Source organism: Macrobrachium rosenbergii, chromosome 55, assembly GCF_040412425.1.
Source record: "Macrobrachium rosenbergii isolate ZJJX-2024 chromosome 55, ASM4041242v1, whole genome shotgun sequence".
Lineage (NCBI taxonomy): Eukaryota > Metazoa > Arthropoda > Malacostraca > Decapoda > Palaemonidae > Macrobrachium > Macrobrachium rosenbergii.
This window is the reverse complement of record NC_089795.1, coordinates 55,315,423-55,332,499: the sequence shown is the minus strand read 5'-3', so window position 1 is coordinate 55,332,499 and position 17,077 is coordinate 55,315,423. Positions and strand designations below refer to the sequence as shown.

At 39.6% G+C, this 17,077-nt stretch overlaps 1 protein-coding gene across 1 annotated transcript in view; it reads left to right on the top strand.

Moving 5' to 3' along the window:
- alphaSnap (Alpha-soluble NSF attachment protein) overlaps positions 1–17,077 on the top strand; it is an 86,473-nt gene that overhangs the window by 44,134 nt on the left and 25,262 nt on the right. Inside the window, exons 2-4 of the mRNA XM_067098575.1 lie at positions 9,004–9,200; positions 11,801–11,907; positions 14,141–14,299. Coding sequence (XP_066954676.1) covers positions 9,004–9,200; positions 11,801–11,907; positions 14,141–14,299 — 463 coding nt within the window. The remainder of the gene's footprint in view (positions 1–9,003; positions 9,201–11,800; positions 11,908–14,140; positions 14,300–17,077) is intronic.

Here is a 17,077-nt window from a genome sequence, read left to right as displayed (position 1 = left end):
TACAATGATTTTCGGCTTACGACTCGGCGTAAGAGCGGAACCCCCATCATAAACTGGGGACTGCCTGTAATGTCTTTTGAGTAGTGCATGTCCATTCTTCCCACCTCCTGTCAATGTCGGATTCAGCTATGCCATTACTTGGTAAGTGTCATATATAAAAATTACATTTTATAATAAAATAAGGTTTTATATATACTTGCCAAGTAATTACATGAACAGAGCTCGCCCCTCCTCCCCACACATGGACACAGAGCATAACCGAACTGAGCTCTTTAGCTACGTTGTACCTATTCTTCCCCGAAAGTGGTGGGCACTTACCTGCACCAAAACAAAGAGCGCTACCGCGAATTTGCAATTCTTAAGCTGCTGTTTAAAGTAGAAACTATAGCTACGTAATTACTTGGTAAGTATATATAAAACTGTATTTTATTATTAAAATGTCATTTTAACTAGCCCAGATTGATTTTACTGTTTCCACGAGGTTTACCTGTGGTCTTTCTGCCTCCTTACTAAAAATCTCTGTCAGAGGTTGAATATTCCATAATTCTGATGGAACCTTCGGAAGTGGGAATGGCATGGAAGTTTAGTCTTAATAAACTGGGGGTGTTGAGGGTAATGAGGAGGCATACAGGGCAGCTTAAGAGGCTATAGTATTTGCATCTCCTTCCAAAATAGGTATTCCTAAAGAAACCATCCAGAATTATAGTTTAAATCTAGGTTAAGGAAGATGTAATAGCCTGACAGCAAATCAGAAACTGAAAATAAAACCATTGCTAAGGAAGTGGAATTAAATGATCTCCAAATAAAGAGTAAATATAAATTTGAGTAGTGTTTTCATTAACAATAGATGTTTACACAGGGTCTTTATGCAGAGTGAGAAGGAAAAGCTGATTCCATATTGTAATATTTACTGGACAGATTTTACAGAACAGAGTATATTATGAGAATTTTTGCATTTTAACTGTGAAAGAAGGGTCAGTTCATTGCATGGCAGGTTTATCAGTGAATTGCCTTAGGGCTCTAGACCAGAAAAAGAATACAGTAATGTGCTATTTGAAGTTAATGCAGTACAATTTTTATATAAGTAACTTACCAAGTAATTACATTGCTATTAGTTTCACTCACTCGGCAGCTAAAATTTTTGAAATTCCGCTTATCGTTTTCTTTTTTGTTTTAAGTGTAGGTGACTTGCCCCGCCCACTTTCAGGGAAAGAGAGGAACATCTTAGCAAAAGAGCTTCAATTTGTTTTTGCTGGCTGATGGCTGTAGACCAGTTATTAGCAGCAGCTTTGTTTTGGAGTTCGTTACTTTCCGATTGTCCTTTTTGTCAATTGGAAGTATTCTTGCATTGGTAGCCTTGCGGCAAACTTACAGTACATAGCGTTAGCTTTCTTTTTGAAACATTGTTAATTGATTTTATGACTTTTTTCCTGATTGTGACATTTAGTTGATTTGTTTTCTTCATGATGTCAGACTCAAGTTCACCTAGCTTTAGGTATTGCAGCGAAGGCTGCCAGTATTATTGCAGCAAAGGTAGCAATACTGGTTTGACTAAAGAATTCTATAATTCACATACGATTTGCACAGACTGTAGGGGGGTATTTATGTTCATTTGATTTGAAATGTAAGGAGTGTTCATATTGGGACAATAAGAAATGGAAGACTGAGGTCACATTTGAATAAGCTGGCTAGGGACAATAAGAGGAAGGTGACTGCTAGACAGATTAGTAAGTCTTTAGCTAGCCAGGAATGTCCTAATTCTAATGTTAATGTCAATGTTGATGTTCCTGTGATTTCTGTGAATCCTGTTCTCGGTTCTTCATCTGCTCCACCCTCTCCTTTACCTGGCTCTCTTGTTTCCGAACCCAACCCCATTGCCAGCCTCGAGTTGAAGATTGATAAAAGGTTTGAATTAATAGTGGAATCCATTGCCCATTTAGCATCTTCAGTGAAAGTCCTAATGGACAAAAAGAGTGATTCGGAGTGCCCAGTAGCGCCTAGTGCTAGTGAAGTACTAGCAGAGGAAGTGGCTGCTCGTCCCGCCGATTCTCTTAGGCAAAGGTCAGTGGCATACTCCCCTAAACCTGGGAGGAGTCAAACTGGTAGCCTAAGGGAGGTCGGTGGGGTCTGCCCACGGGTAGTCGCCCTCTCAGTTGAACCTGTTGCTGAATCCCAGGTTGCAGCCAAGCGCCACTGGAAAGGCGTATCTTTGGATGTGCATCGCCTTTAGTTAATTTCGGAGGAGTCTAGTCCCAGAAGCCAATGGCGCTTTGTGGACGAATCACGTCCTCTGAAAAATTGCGCAGTGAATGTGACGCATTCTCCTCCAGTGCCTTGTAAGGGATTCAAGGAGCCTGTGTGTAGCCCTCGTCCGTCCTGTAGTCATTGGGACAGTCTGGAGCATTTTTCTTGTGCCCCCCCTTGGTGGAGAGTCAGAGTTCGGCTCCCAAATGCTCCGCTTCCCGTAAGTGCTCCTCATCTCCCAAGGTGTCTTCTCCCGAGAGGCCTCCAGCACCCAAGGTCCCTCTGGTGCCTGAGCTCCCTGCAGTTCCTGAAGTTTCCTTGGGGGTCGAGCACCCGGTATCGCCCGAGAATGTCAAAGCACTGATTAGTGCCCAATTGTCCTTCAGTACCTGAGCGCCCATCTTCTCTTGAGCTCCATAGATCTTCCGGGTCCCCCTTGATGTCTGAACATTCAGTGGCGCATGTATGTCCAAGTATTTACAGAGCGCCCATTGGCGCCTGAATGTCCATCTTTGACCGATCATCTGGTTTCTGCTGTTGCACTCTCAGCTCCGTCTTCTTTGGTTGGGGGCTTCAGCAGTTCTACGCTCAGTGCTCCCTTCTGCACAACCGACTCCTCTCCTTCAGGCTAATCCTGCTGCTAGTTCTCAGGCACCCGGAGCTGTGGACCCTATTCAAAATAAGCTGGACAATATTTGAGCCTACTCAAGAAGGCTCCATCAGCTCCTCAACCACCAGACTTGTCCTTGTCTCCAGTATCCTCTGACGAGGAAGATGATATACAGTACTAGTTTAGTATGCTCGCCCATCGGCTTATGTGCCTTTATTGAGGTATCTCCTTGTTACCTTTCCAAGTTTCTTTTCTCCAGCAGCCCTGTCTTCACCTGCTTCTGCTCTTTTTTAATGGAATCTCAGACTACTAAATCTGCAGATTTGCTCAAGTTGGTAAGCTTTCTTCCTCAGTGAAGAAAGCCTTGAGTGAAGTTGGTGGATGGCTAATGGAGAAGAGGGATCAAGGAAAAGCCATCTTCAGTTATCCTCCTTCCAGGTTATCTAAGAGGAGATATTTGTTGTATGCCACCAGGGAAGTTCATTCCCCGGGAGTTTCTGCCTCCTCCCAGGGGGACTTCTCCAGGTTGAAAGACTCGTCCCAAAGATCTGCATTTTCTTCAGCAAAGATTATGTTCAACACTTCAGAGTTAGCTCATCTTCTTAAAAACTTGTTCAAAGTGTTTGAAGTTTTGAGCTTCCTTGACTGGGCAGTGGGCTCTCTGGCCTGTAGGATCAAGAACTGTTCAGTTGTGCCTGAAGATAGTGCTACGGACTGGCTAGGGGTCCTCTCGTGTCGACAAGGGTATAAGGGATAGCTCCCAAGAGTTGGGTTCCTTCTATACAATGGGAGTACTAAGAAGAGTCCTTCTATACAATGGGAGTACTAAGAAGAGGGAACTGTGGTGTTCTTACACCTATAAGTTACTCCCTCACAGAAGTCGGTACTCCTGTTTTCCTCTCTGGACCGTCACCATTTGTTCCCACAGACCACAGTATTGGGGATAGCATCAGATCACCAAAAGAAGAGCACCCAGGATCTTTTGACTCAGTCCTTTAGGCGGTCTAAGGAGATGAACACCCATACTCCTAGGACAGTCTCTCTTCTGCAGATGCGTACCTTTTGTGGCAGCAGACAGAGAGCTTATTCTAGACCTCGCTCTAGTATCCGTTTTGATTCACGTGCCATTAAAAATTCCTCAACTAGAGCTTCCTCTGGACTGTTAGGAGCCAGACTCCTTCTCTTCTGGGGGAGGGTTATGACATCCCTTTCAAGGAAAAGCCTCCTTTGGTCAGCATGCCAGTAGTATTTACAGCCTACTCCATAAGCTTAAAAAGGATTTTAGCCCTCGCAGAGGAAGTTTCATCCCTCCTCAGGAAGGGGGCAATAGAGTTAGTCGAGGCCTTGAACTTCTTAGGGTTTTACAACCGACTGTTTGCGGTTCCCATGGCGTCAGGAGGCTGGAGGCCTGTCCTGGGAGTAGCGCCCTGAATGTATTCGTCCAGAAGACAGAGATAAGGATGGAGACAAACCAAACTGTCCAGCCATCCATTCGCCATGGATAGCATCCATCGATATGAAGGACGCATACTGTACTTCCACGTCCCTATCCATCTGGACTCAAGGAAGTATCTCAGGTTTGTATACAAGGACAGAGTGTTCCAGTTTTGTGCTCTGTGCTTTTGTCTCTCGACAGCTTCACAAGTTTTTATGAGAGTTCTCGCTCCCCTTGCAAAATGGCTCCATCTGATTGGAATCAAGATCTCCCCTATATCTAGACGATTGGCTCCTTCGGGCTCAATTGAGAGAGAAGTGTTCAGAGGACCTTCAGAGGACCCTTCTCCTGGCCCAGGATCTGGGCTTAATGATCAACATGTAGAAATCCCAGCTGACGCGTTCTCAACAGATTCCTTGTTTAGGGATGATGATAGACTCGGAATTTTCGGGCTTCTCCATCCCTGAAGAGAGGAGTCCTGTCTGAGGACAGTGAACAAGTTCCTCTCTTGAAAACTGCTCTGCCAACGAATGGATGAGTCTTCTGGGAATGTTATCATCCCTAGAGCAGTTTTTCCCAAGGATCAGCTGGGACAGGAAGTACAGACAGGATCGTTTTTCCTGTGACTCCCGAGATAAAAAGAGACCTGCTTTGGTGGAGTCTTGAAGTTCAGGCTGTCGGAAGGGAAGTCACTCCTTCCTCTGAGCCCCAACCTAGACTTCTACTCAGATGTGTCGGATCTAGGTTAGGGAGCTCTTCTAGGCAGCAAGGAAGTCTCAGATGCATCAGATCTAGGTTAGGGAGCTCTTCTAGGGAGCTAGGAAGTCTCCAGGACATGGTCCCCGGAGCAGAGAAGCTGGCATATAAATGTCAAAGAATTGAAAGCAATTCATTTAGGACTCCAGTTCTTCAAGTCGGAAGTGATCAGCAAGACAGTGGCAGTCCACTCAGTTAGCACGACTGATCTGTCTTACATCAAGAATCAAGGGGAATGCATTCATTCTCCCTTTACGAAACAGCAAGAGACCTTCTTCTTTGGGCGAACCAAAATCACACCAAACTTCTGACACGTTTCATTCAAAGGAAACTAAACGTTTTGGCGAATGAATTGAGCTGCCAGCAGCAGGTTCTACCCACAGATTGGACCCTAGATCCTATGGTCTGCTTAGATCTGTGGAAGTTGTGGGGGAGACCAATCCTAGATCTTTTCACTACCTCCAGAAATCATCGTTTCCCATTGTTTTGTTTGCCAGTCACGGATCCTTTAGCATGGACCACAGATGCCATGCTACAGGACTGGTCGAACAAAGACCTCTATGCCTTCCCGCCTCTCAGTATGGTGAGATAATAGACAAATTTTGGACTTGTCAAAATGTATCGATTTTAATAGCCTCGTTTTGGCCTTTAAAGGAATGGTTTCTGGACCTCCTTGATCTGCTGGCAGATTTTCCAAGACTGCTACCTCAAAAATCCCATCTACTCAGACAGCCTCACTTCAGGTGGTTCCATCAGGGATTGTGTACTCTGGCCCTGACAAGCTACAAAGTTGACAGGCTACAAACTATCAGGAAGTTCCTTAGAAAGAAGGGGTTTTCAAGACCAGCTTTGGAAGCTATTGCCAAGTGTAGATGGCATTCCTCTGACAGAGTATATCAGGCTAAGTGGGCAATACTTTGAGCCTAGTGCAGAAGTCACGGTATCTCATCTACTCAGACATCTGTAGCGGAAATAGCAGATTTTCTGCTACATTTGTAAACCTCTAGGAGCCTGTCCATTTCCACTGTCAAAGGTTATAGGGCCATGTTAAGCTCTGTCTTCCGACACAGGGGAGTAGACCTTTCCTCAAATCAGGACTTGTCAGACCTCATTAAATCTTTTGACACCACGAAACAGGAGGTAGCAGTAGTAGCAGTGGTCCCATGGAACTTAGATGTAGTTCTTAAATGGTTGTCCGACCCTTGATTTGAGTCCATACGCTCAATTTCATTAAGGGTCTTAACTAGGAAGACCCTTTTCCTGGTAGCCTTGGCGACAGCAAAGTGCGCAAGTGAAATTCATGCAGTGGATAAGAGAGTTGGCATCTCTCAAGAGAATGCTGTCTGCTCTTTTTCCCTGGGATTTTTATCTGAAAATGAGACACTTTCTAAGCCCTGGCCTCGTTCTTTTAGCATTAAAAGTCTATCAGAAATATTAGGTCCAGGTGAAGAGGAGAGAGCTCTGTGTCCTGTGAGGGCTCTGAAGTATTACCTACACAGAACAGAGGGAGTACATGGACCTTCAAGTGCTCTATGGTGTTCGGTCAAGAACCCCTCGCATCCACTGTTGAAGATGCCTTGGCACTCTTCCGCAGAAACTCATCTTGAAAGCGTGTTCCTTGACCAGGGATGATGCCTTTCCCTCTTGTAAAGTGAGAGCTCGTGAGATAAAGACTGTCGCTACTTCGTTGGCATTCAAACATAATTTATCTCTCTCATCCATATTACAGGCGACTTTTTGGAAGTGCAAGTCGGTGTTTGCATCCCATTATTTAAAGGAAAAAACAGAGACAGTATAAAATAATTGCAGTACATTGGTTCCGTTTTCAGTGGCTGGCATGGTGTTGGGGGAAGAAGCGTAGGAAGCATTCCTTCCGTTTTTTAGGGGAGCCTGGGGGGTTACTGTGTACCTGGAGTACCCTCCAGTTCTTTTATGGTTGGATGGTGGATTTTATTCTTTTCTGTGGTATAGGTAACAATGTCTTTTCTGGTTGTGTATTGTGTACTGTGCTCAGGGCAGGGGCAACATGTTATTCTTTACTAGCAATCAGAATTGTCTTTTGCTGCAAAGTACCAACTGAAATGTAGGCGATCCACGGCTACACCACCATGCCACTATACGATAAAATGAGCGTCAACCAAAGGCATTATCTTCCTTCAGCAGCTCTCTTATCAGGTAAGGCAACAACAAGCATTGTATCATGCTAGCAACTTTTTCTATTCTCAAATTCATTACCATTCTTAATGTTTTTGGGTAGATATGCCCATGCATTGGTAAGTTACTTATATAAAAAATGACATTTTTATGATAAAATAGTTTTATATATACTTAACCAAGTAATTACATGATTATAGCCTGCCCTCCCCCCTTCGCATGAACATAAGGGCATAAATAAATTGAAGCTCTTTTGCTAAGTTGCTCCTCTCTTTCCATGAAAGTGGGTGGGGCAAGTCACCTACCCAACACAAAGTAGCGCTGTCCGCGAATTTAAAAATTTTAGCTGCCGAGCAAGTGAAACTAATAGCAATTAAATTACTTGGTGAGTACAGAAAACTTTATTTTATCATAAAAATGTCATTTTATTACTTGTTTTAATGAGAGATTGACAAAAGCTTTGAATATTGTTTTAATGAGAGATTGACAAAAGCTTTGAATATATTTAGTGAATTTTAAAACTTTAAAAACAGAGGGCAGTGGGAGGTCTTTTTACCCCAGTGCTTGGCTTTTAAGCCTTGTTATTATAATCAACTTAATGCAGTCCTTGGGACATTTACCCTCGTTAGTTTTTCAGTGAGCCATTGCTGTCAAATTATCAGACTTTGTGTTGACTTATGATGTGTCCTCCTGTCTTGATGGGACCAAGTTCCAGAGGCCTAAAAATGTAGCAGATGACTACCCAGTCTATATTTAAAAGGCTTCTGACAGTCAGAGGATCTCCAGATTCAATCTAATCTTAGGTCTTAGATGTCTTGCTAGCATGGAAGAGCAGCCTATGCTTTGCCATGAATGGGCGCCAAGAAGTTTTTTGCATAGGATGATGTAGATCAAAGTCTTTTTAACTGCAGCTGGAAGAAGCAGATCCTGAATCAGCTGTCAAGGACAAACTTCTTTTGAGAGGTAAGATAACCAGTAAGGCATTGCCAAAGTGCATTCACAGCAAGTATTGTGAACAGTTTGTGGACTGGGATAAGAATCTTTTCATCCAAGTGCACTGTAAATGAATAATTACAGAAAAAAGCATGAGGATGAATCCTAAACAAGTCCAAAAAGTCTGGAGGACCCTATGATTATGGACAAATCAACACTCTCAAGAAGAAGTAAGACAGTTTAGGTGTGTGGGATTTCATATAGAACACAAATAAGTTATGAAAAGTAATGACGGGTTTATTGTGAAACAAATGTTCAGGAAAAAAGTTGGCCGTCCTCACCTTTTCACTATTTGGATTCACCTAACTGCAGAAGAATACAGTAATGACCTGCTTGCTCTTGCTTCTCATTATAAAGGTGACTCACCTTCATGTGGTTGCTTTCACTTGTACCCCACTGGAAGAATTAATTTTGAGTGACTTATTTATTGTAGGGAGATAAAAGAACATGTGAAATTAGGTAAAAGAATATGTAAAATTTTTATTTTTTGTGAAACATCAACATTTTGTTATTTATTTTAGGTTTTAGTAATGTGATTAACCCTTGAAATACTTGTCATGTTTCAATAACGATGAAAATTGATTAAATTTATGGGTGTCTGAGAAACAAGTTAGGAAGAGCAGTTGTAACTGGGAGAAATACCAGCAATTGCAGAACGGTCAGTATCTCTGTGCACATATTGTGAATGTGTACGTTTGCTGGTTGCTGTATCTTCCAAATTTCATATCTTGGTTAATCCTTTTCTTCCTTGTGATCTTTGTATTTCCTGTAAATCTAGGAGTTTTATAATGTTAACTTCTGTATTTTCCAGGGGATCATCAAAGGTAGATGAGGCGATGGATTTATACCAGCAAGCAGCAAATAAGTTCAAAATGGCAAAGAAGTGGAGCTCTGCTGGGCATGCTTTTAGTGAACTTGCTTCTCTTCATGCCAAAGCTGGGTCTCGCTTAGATGCAGCTACAAATTATGTGGAGGCTGGAAACTGCTACAAGAAAACTGATCCTAATGGTAAATCTCTCTCTCTCTCTCTCTCTCTCTCTCTCTCTCTCTCTCTCTCTCTCTCAAATGATGTTTGCTTTTAAAAAATCAACACTTACTCTAGAAAAATGTTACGCAAATAGTAATAAAATTGAAGTCTTCATAGTGTTACACAACAAGGCAAAAAATAAGGACCAAAAGGTCGGTGATAAAAAAAAAGACTACTGTACTAGGTGTAAATCACAAATCAACACTGAATACAGTAACCCCCCCCCCTGTATTCGCGGTCTCATGATTCGCGGATTTCTCTATGGAACATATATATGCATTATTCGCTGAAAATTTGCTCTTTTGCGGTATTTTTCACTGAGAAATATTCACTAATTACTGTATTTTCATATGATTTTCATGACTAAATGCACTTTTTGTAATAAAACTATAAAATACTCAGGTACCCAGGCAGTGCTCCAGTTATGATAATTTGATCTTGCGATTTATAAAATATTTTAAAATTTTGTGCGGGCGCAGGCAGCAGCGTACAATCAGGCAGCGAGAGAGACCAAATTACAATAGACCAACTTCTTTCTTCCATCTCTTTATCCCATCTTCTAGTTAAAAAAGTAAAAGAGAATAATAAAAGTATTGTTAGTAATGTTATATTCTTGCGTAAATGCGTACAGCCATAAACAACCGAACGAGAAACTGTTGTTGTGCTTATAGCCGAATCGGATAACAACAGCTGTTTTGCTTGTATTTTAACCATCATTCGTTAGTAAACAGTTACCGTAGTTATAGTACAAATGATGTTAAGTAGAATAGGACTGCTATATTTTTACATTATACCCTTATTCGGTATGGATAAAAGATTGGCAAGGAAGTATATTGCTAAATTTAAGCTGCAAGTTGTAGCTGAAGCTGAGAAAACAATGTACAAGCTGCTAATGACTATAAATTATCGTGCATCGGCAACATGGATGAAACGCAACAGTAATTAAAATTGGAGAGAAAGTATTTTAATAAAAACTACTGGGCATGGAAGAACACATATTGCTGCTATTTTTACACCGATAAAAGATAGATACATATAGCTTGTATTATGATGAAACCAAGTGAAAATAGTGAACGAAATCTTGAATTTTTTTTTTGCACAGAAAAAACACGCACCCGAACGGCCAATGTCATCTATTAACGAAAACAATTGCTAAATTGATTTCACGCTGAGACGTATTTAAGTTATGTTTCGACTTAAAAACACTTTGGCCCATATAAATAAAGTATCTAGAGATTCATTTACGCTAACTAGAAGCAAGAAAAGCGCTCTGAACTTAGTTAAATATGGCGAAATAAACTTATCGCGTAATTGATTTCCAAACCAAAACATTGATCGATATGATCGCAGTTTATAATATAAAAGCAGTATAAGAATATATACAAAATTATTGGATACATTGAATTAAAGCATAACATTTTAAAAGATCCATGGAAAAGATGCATATTTGTTATGCTGATTGTATAATATAATATGTGAATATAGAGTACAGTATAATGTAGGTTAGGCTACCATATATGTATACGATATACCATATTGTAGTAGGTTAGGCTACCATATATGTATACGATATACCATATTGTAGGCTAAGCTAATTTTCTTTGTTATTCAATTTCTCTTTGTATTGAATTATTATAAGACACTGCATAAACCTCCAGAATTAGCTCATATTAATACAGTAATTACTATACCGTGCATGTATAGAGTATATTTTATAGTGTAGGCATGGTGGTACTGAATACCCAAGTGTAGGCTAAGCTATATTCAAGATACTTTTTTTTCCAACAAACAATGGGGTTTTTGGAACCTTGTTGGGGGTTTTGGAACCTAAACCTAACCCCATCATGAGTAGGATAATACCTGTATAAGCATTTTTAGTTTTTTTTTGTGTTTGAACTATCAAGATAGGCAGTTCTAAGTGTTTTTAGAAGAGTTCGAAGTATTCGCGGATTTTAGCTATTCACGGGGGTGTGTGGTACGCATCCCCCGCGAATATGGGGGTTTACCCTGTTTTGCAGAAAAGTCATAATTATTTTCAATAATAAGGAAAATTAAAATTAGGAAGAATAAATTACAGTTGGAAGAAACATGGCAGAAACAGTATTCCATAACATGCCAGAAGAATTGGAATCTCAAGAGATGCTAACCAGTTGGAAAATGCACAAACATGCATAAGCTGCTAACTTGATCATTTTATTCTTTTATTGGATGTTTGTCCAGGTATCATGCCCAGCGTTTGATTAGGCTATGTAAAAGTAGTTGGTTTATGATTAGGCTATGTAAAAGTAGTTGGTTTCTGATGCAAGCAGTAAATTACTAAAATCAGCAAAAGGCCAGAATAAATCTGTAGTAAGACAGGTTGCAGGAAGTGTGAAATGTGAGATAACATTTATTCTAATCATTCATTGATGAAAGTAAAAGTAGTACGTTCTGTCTTAAAAGAATGAGTTTTATTATGGCCTGATAGCTAGTTTTTTCTTTAAGTTCATTGCCTGCTTTTATATTCTGTTATGATCTTGTTTGAGGGAGTTTCCTCAGCTTTTAGTGTTTAACTAATTTGGTGTCCTTTATCTGGTTGCAGAGTCTGTGAATAGTTTGCTAAAGGCCATCGAAATTTACACAGATATGGGAAAATTTACCATGGCTGCCAAGCATCACCAGAGTATTGCAGAAATCTATGAAACTGAGGTAAGAAAGTATGCAAAACTGAGGTAAGAAAGTATGCTCTCTCTCTCTCTCTCTCTTTCTGAACAGTTGCAAATTCACCTATCCTAACACGTTCTGGTTGGTGTAATGATAGCCTAAGTTTTGTGTTGCACACTACTCAGCTAATATTATTGTTATAAAATATCTAGTGGTCTTACTGTATCAGTTGTAAAGGCATGTGAAAGAGAGAGAGAGATATGAAGGGCCTTTTTGACGTTTTGCTACTCATGTTTTCTGTGCTTTATCTTCCACAAATCTGACCACATCTTCAAGCTCCACCTCCCTTTCATCATGATTACGTGCCCATAAGGAACTTTGTAATCTCCATAGTGCTGATATATTTTCTGACTATCCTTCTGTATAACACTATTCTTAAAGTTTTTTTTTTAATCAAAATCTTTTAGAAATAGTATTGTCATACCATGATTCATGTCTTTATACTAGTGCAGATCATACTAAATGAATATTCTTAATTTTGTATGTAATTTCATTCTCAAGTGATATCCAAATCATATTCAGGTGCCCATTGTTTGATTTGCATATTTCATGTTCATTGACGACCTCAAGCTGTATGGTAAGTGCATCAAGGAAATAGATACGCTAATCCAGACTGTAAGAATTGTATCTGGGGACATTAAGATGTAGTTTGGAATAGAAAAATGTACTTTGGTCAGCATACAAAAAGGCAAAGTGGCAAGGACTGAAGGGATAAAGCTCCCAGATGGGAATAGCATCAAACAGATGAGACAGGATAAAAATACCTGGGAATAATAGGAGTAGAGGATATAAAACACCAAGAGATAAAGGACACGATCAGGAAGGAGTATACGCTGAGACTTAAGGCGATACTCAAGTCAAAACTCAATGCCGGAAACATGACGAAAGCCATAAATGGACAGTACCAGTAATCAGATACAGCGCAGGAGTAGTGGAGTGGATGAAAGCTGAACTCTGCAGCATAGACCAAAAATCTAAGAAACACATGACAATACACAAAGCACTACACCCAAGAGCATGACAATACACAAAGCACTACACCCAAGAGCATGACAATACACAAAGCACTACACCCAAGAGCAAATACAGACAGACTATACACAACACGAAAGGAAGGAAGGAGAGGTCTACTAAGCACAGAGGACTGTGTCAACATTGAGAGCAGAGCACTGGGGCAATATCTGAAAACCAGTGAAGACGAGTGGCTGAGAATTGCATGGGAAGAAGGACTGATAAAAGTAGACGAAGACCCAGAAATATACAGAGACAGGAGAAAGAAAAACAGAACAGAGGAGTGGAACAGCAAACCAATGCATGGACAGTACATGAGACAGACTAAAGAACTGGCCAGCAGTGAAACATGGCAATGGCTGCTGAGGGGAGAACTCAAGAAGGAAACAGAAGGAATGCTAACAGTGGCACAAGATCAGGCCTAAGAACAAGATAAGCCCAAAGAACATTAGTGGAAATAACATCTCACCCATATGCAGGAAGTGCAATATGCAAGATGAGACCATGAATAACATAGCAAGTGAATGTCCAGCACTTGCACAAAACCAGTACAAAAATAGGCATGATTCAGTAGCAAAAGCCCTCCACTGGAGCCTGTGCAAGAAACACCAGCTAGCTCGCAGTAATAAGTGATATGAACATCAACCTGAGGAAGTGATAGAAAACAATCAGATAAAGATCCTCTGGGACTATGGTATCAGAACAGATAGGGTGATACGTGCCAATAGACCAGACTTGACGCTGACTGACAAAGTCAAGAAGTATCACTCACTGATGTCACAATACCATGGGACACCAGAGTAGATGAGAAAGAACAAGAAAAAATTGATAAGTATCAAGACCTGAAAATAGGAATAAGAAAGATACGGGATATGTCAGTGGAAATTGTTCCCATAATCATAGGAACACTAGGCACGATCCCAAGATCTCTGAAAAGGAACCTGGAAAAACTAGAAGCTGAAGTAGCTCCAGGACTCATGCAGAAGAGTGTGCTGTTAGAAACAGAATGCACAATAAAAAAGTGATGGACTCCTAAGGAGGCAGGATGCAATCCAGAACCCCAAACTATAAAAACCACCCAGTCCAATAGGATGACTATGATAGAAAAAAAAAAAATAATAATAATAAGTGGTGTGCAAATACAGTATTGTAGCGAATGTTTTTTGTGTATGCTATTAATAACTTGTGGCTTTTTGGCTGTACACAGGTTGCTGACATGGAAAAGGCTATTCAGCATTATGAACAAGCTTCAGATTATTTTCGTGGGGAGGAGAACAATTCCTCTGCAAACAAGTGTCTACTTAAGGTTGCTATGTTTGCCGCACAGATGGAAAACTATGAAAAAGCTATTCAGATATATGAGCAGGTAAGTACTATTTGAAAATTATTTTAGTTTATAAACTTGAAAACATTGCCTAGCTGTGTTTTTCGTTTATAATGAATCAACTGCATTAAGCAAAACTGTGAGATGTGGCATTCAAATTTATTTTTGAGCTACCTCCTCCTTGGATTATCCATAAGATACAAACTTGTGCACATGTAAAACATTTATCTAAAAACGTGATAGAACGCAAGATACCAAATTTCATATTATTCAATATAAACTGAAGGGCCCAAAATCTTAATCCTCTGAGATTCTGATGACGGTTATAGTCATCATCCATTTGTCAATCCCTAAAAGTTTTTTTTTTAATAAACTTATGTAAATACAAGAGCATTGAAACTATGAAATTTCAATATGACATGTATGGATGCTTGTTCTTGTCATGGAGACTGGTATATTCAGTATTCTGATTTATGACAAATTTTTTTAAAAAGTGACATAAACTGTTAATCATCTTTGTGAACTTGTACAATTTTTCTTATGAACCTTGTGCTATCATATGTGGTTCAAATATTGAATTTCATGTCATTGGAAGGGAAATTTTCCATTCTTTTGCACTGTGTAAATAGAAACTGGATGTCTTTTTTTTTCTCCAATTTTCATGATAAAAATTTTTTTTTTCGTTATGGCTAATTATGTGATATAAATATTTTTTGAAAGTTTTTAACATTTGTAAACATATGATGAAGTTCAACTCCTGAGCTTGAAAGGGACACCAAATCCATTAATGTAGCATGAAGTGTAATGTTACAAAGAGTGATCAAAGAAAATTACTGCTAAGTATTTTCACTCACTCAGTGATGTCCCCTCCTCTCAATATGGGACCACCTTGACATGGTGAGGGGGCTCTTGAACACCAGGAATTTGTTCCTGGGTTTGAGTCCAAGAGTCCCATATATCATTATATATTTGTTTGATTTTTGTGGAATTTTCCACTTTAGCTAAAATTTATAGGACCTGATAAACAGAAAAAGTTATCATAGCTGGGATTGGGTTTATGTCTGAAGCTAAATAGTGGGAACTGGTAGGACCATCAACTGCCCAACATTGTTCAGACCTGAGAGTCATCAGATTTATAGCTCAAATGCAGAACTATTCTTTAGAGCTGGACCATGGATTCAGTCTGGTTCTGGGGATAGGACTCTCGGCATTCTATCTGAATTGCCCATAACATGATTAGGGTGGGGATGATTGTATTTTGTAATACTCTCAGCCCTAGAAAGCGGGTTTGGCTTACACTTGGGCCACTCCAAGCATGTTGTGCCATCCCCATGGGGTGGGTAGGGAGCGGACATTTGGGAGTCAGTTCTCACTTGTGCCATTGGTGGAAGACTAAAACTCCATGAAAAGCTGATGATATCTTTTTAAGGTTTTCAGGTTTTTTTTTTTTTCTCTCCCTCAAATCTTTATGCTAAGTGAAAATAAAGATTCAAGTACCCCTGGGCCCTTTGGTGGTAGTGACTTGACACAGTTGACAACTGCTGGAACCTCCTCCAACAACCTCTCTTTAGAAAAACAAAAAAGAATCCAAATGTAATCACAGTGGAACCTTGTGCTCCAGTGCACAACAAATCCAAAAGAAGTAAATATCGTGTTGACCCAACCTGACTCATTTTCACTCCTCTTTGGGAGTGAAAGTTAGTCAAGGATTTCTAACATATGAAACAGAACAATAAATCTCAGCCCTAAAGTTGGAAAACTTATTATTAAAAAGACACTCAGCGACAAGAAATGTTGTTTTAGACAAATAAAAATGAAGACGTGAAGCTTGTAAGCCACAACAAAAAACCAGTCTGAAGACTATCTATCATAAAAATATCGACAGTGTAAATGTAAAAATAAAGCATGACACCATGAACAGCATTCAGGGTACTATTGTACTTCCTGAAAATAATAGTGAGCCGGTTGATAAGAATATGCTGTTGAGTCTAATAAAATGAGATATACCAAAGTCCAAGATTGTAAATTATATATATAATACCAAGTAAACAGAATAATAAAGTATTAAATTTGCAAATAAAATTTGTGGCCAAGATCTACCTCAAAAAATAAAAATTTTGGGCCAAAATAGAGAACTGAGGCCTTATGTTCCAAAGCCACTACAGTGTCAAAATTGTAGTAAATATCAGCACACGAAGAAAAACTGTCGAAATGAACCTATAATATGTGCTTATTATGGATCTGATGAACATGCCACACAGTGGAAATGTAGTGAGCCAAAATGTGTAAACTGTGGACAAGATCATCATGCAAGGTCCAAAGAATGTATGTACTGTATATACAATACAGAATTGAAAATATTATGTGAACAAACAGGGATGTCTATCAAAGAGGCTAAGTTGGAATTAAAAGTGAGAGGAATTCAAGATCGACCTAAGAAACATACATATTCTTCAATAACAGGAACCAATAATGAAACAAAAATACATAGAAATTGAAGTAACGAAGCACTGAAAAGTAAATCGCAAGAAGAAATTAATGCCCAAGGGAAAAACTAAAATGGTAAAGAATAAAGAAACAGATACAAATGATATGGATAACATTTTATCAAATTCATTTGAAATATTAATGCAAATAGGAACACAGGAGGATGCTACTACGGAAGTAACAGAGGAGGGACCTGATAGACTGGAAATTAAAGTTAAAAAAAGGCCATCTGAAAGAACACCACCCAAAACAAAGAAACCAACAGTTGTTAGAGAAACATCAGTCAAATCAAAGACAAAAGATATGAAGAAAGAACAAAAACAAAAGCAAGTT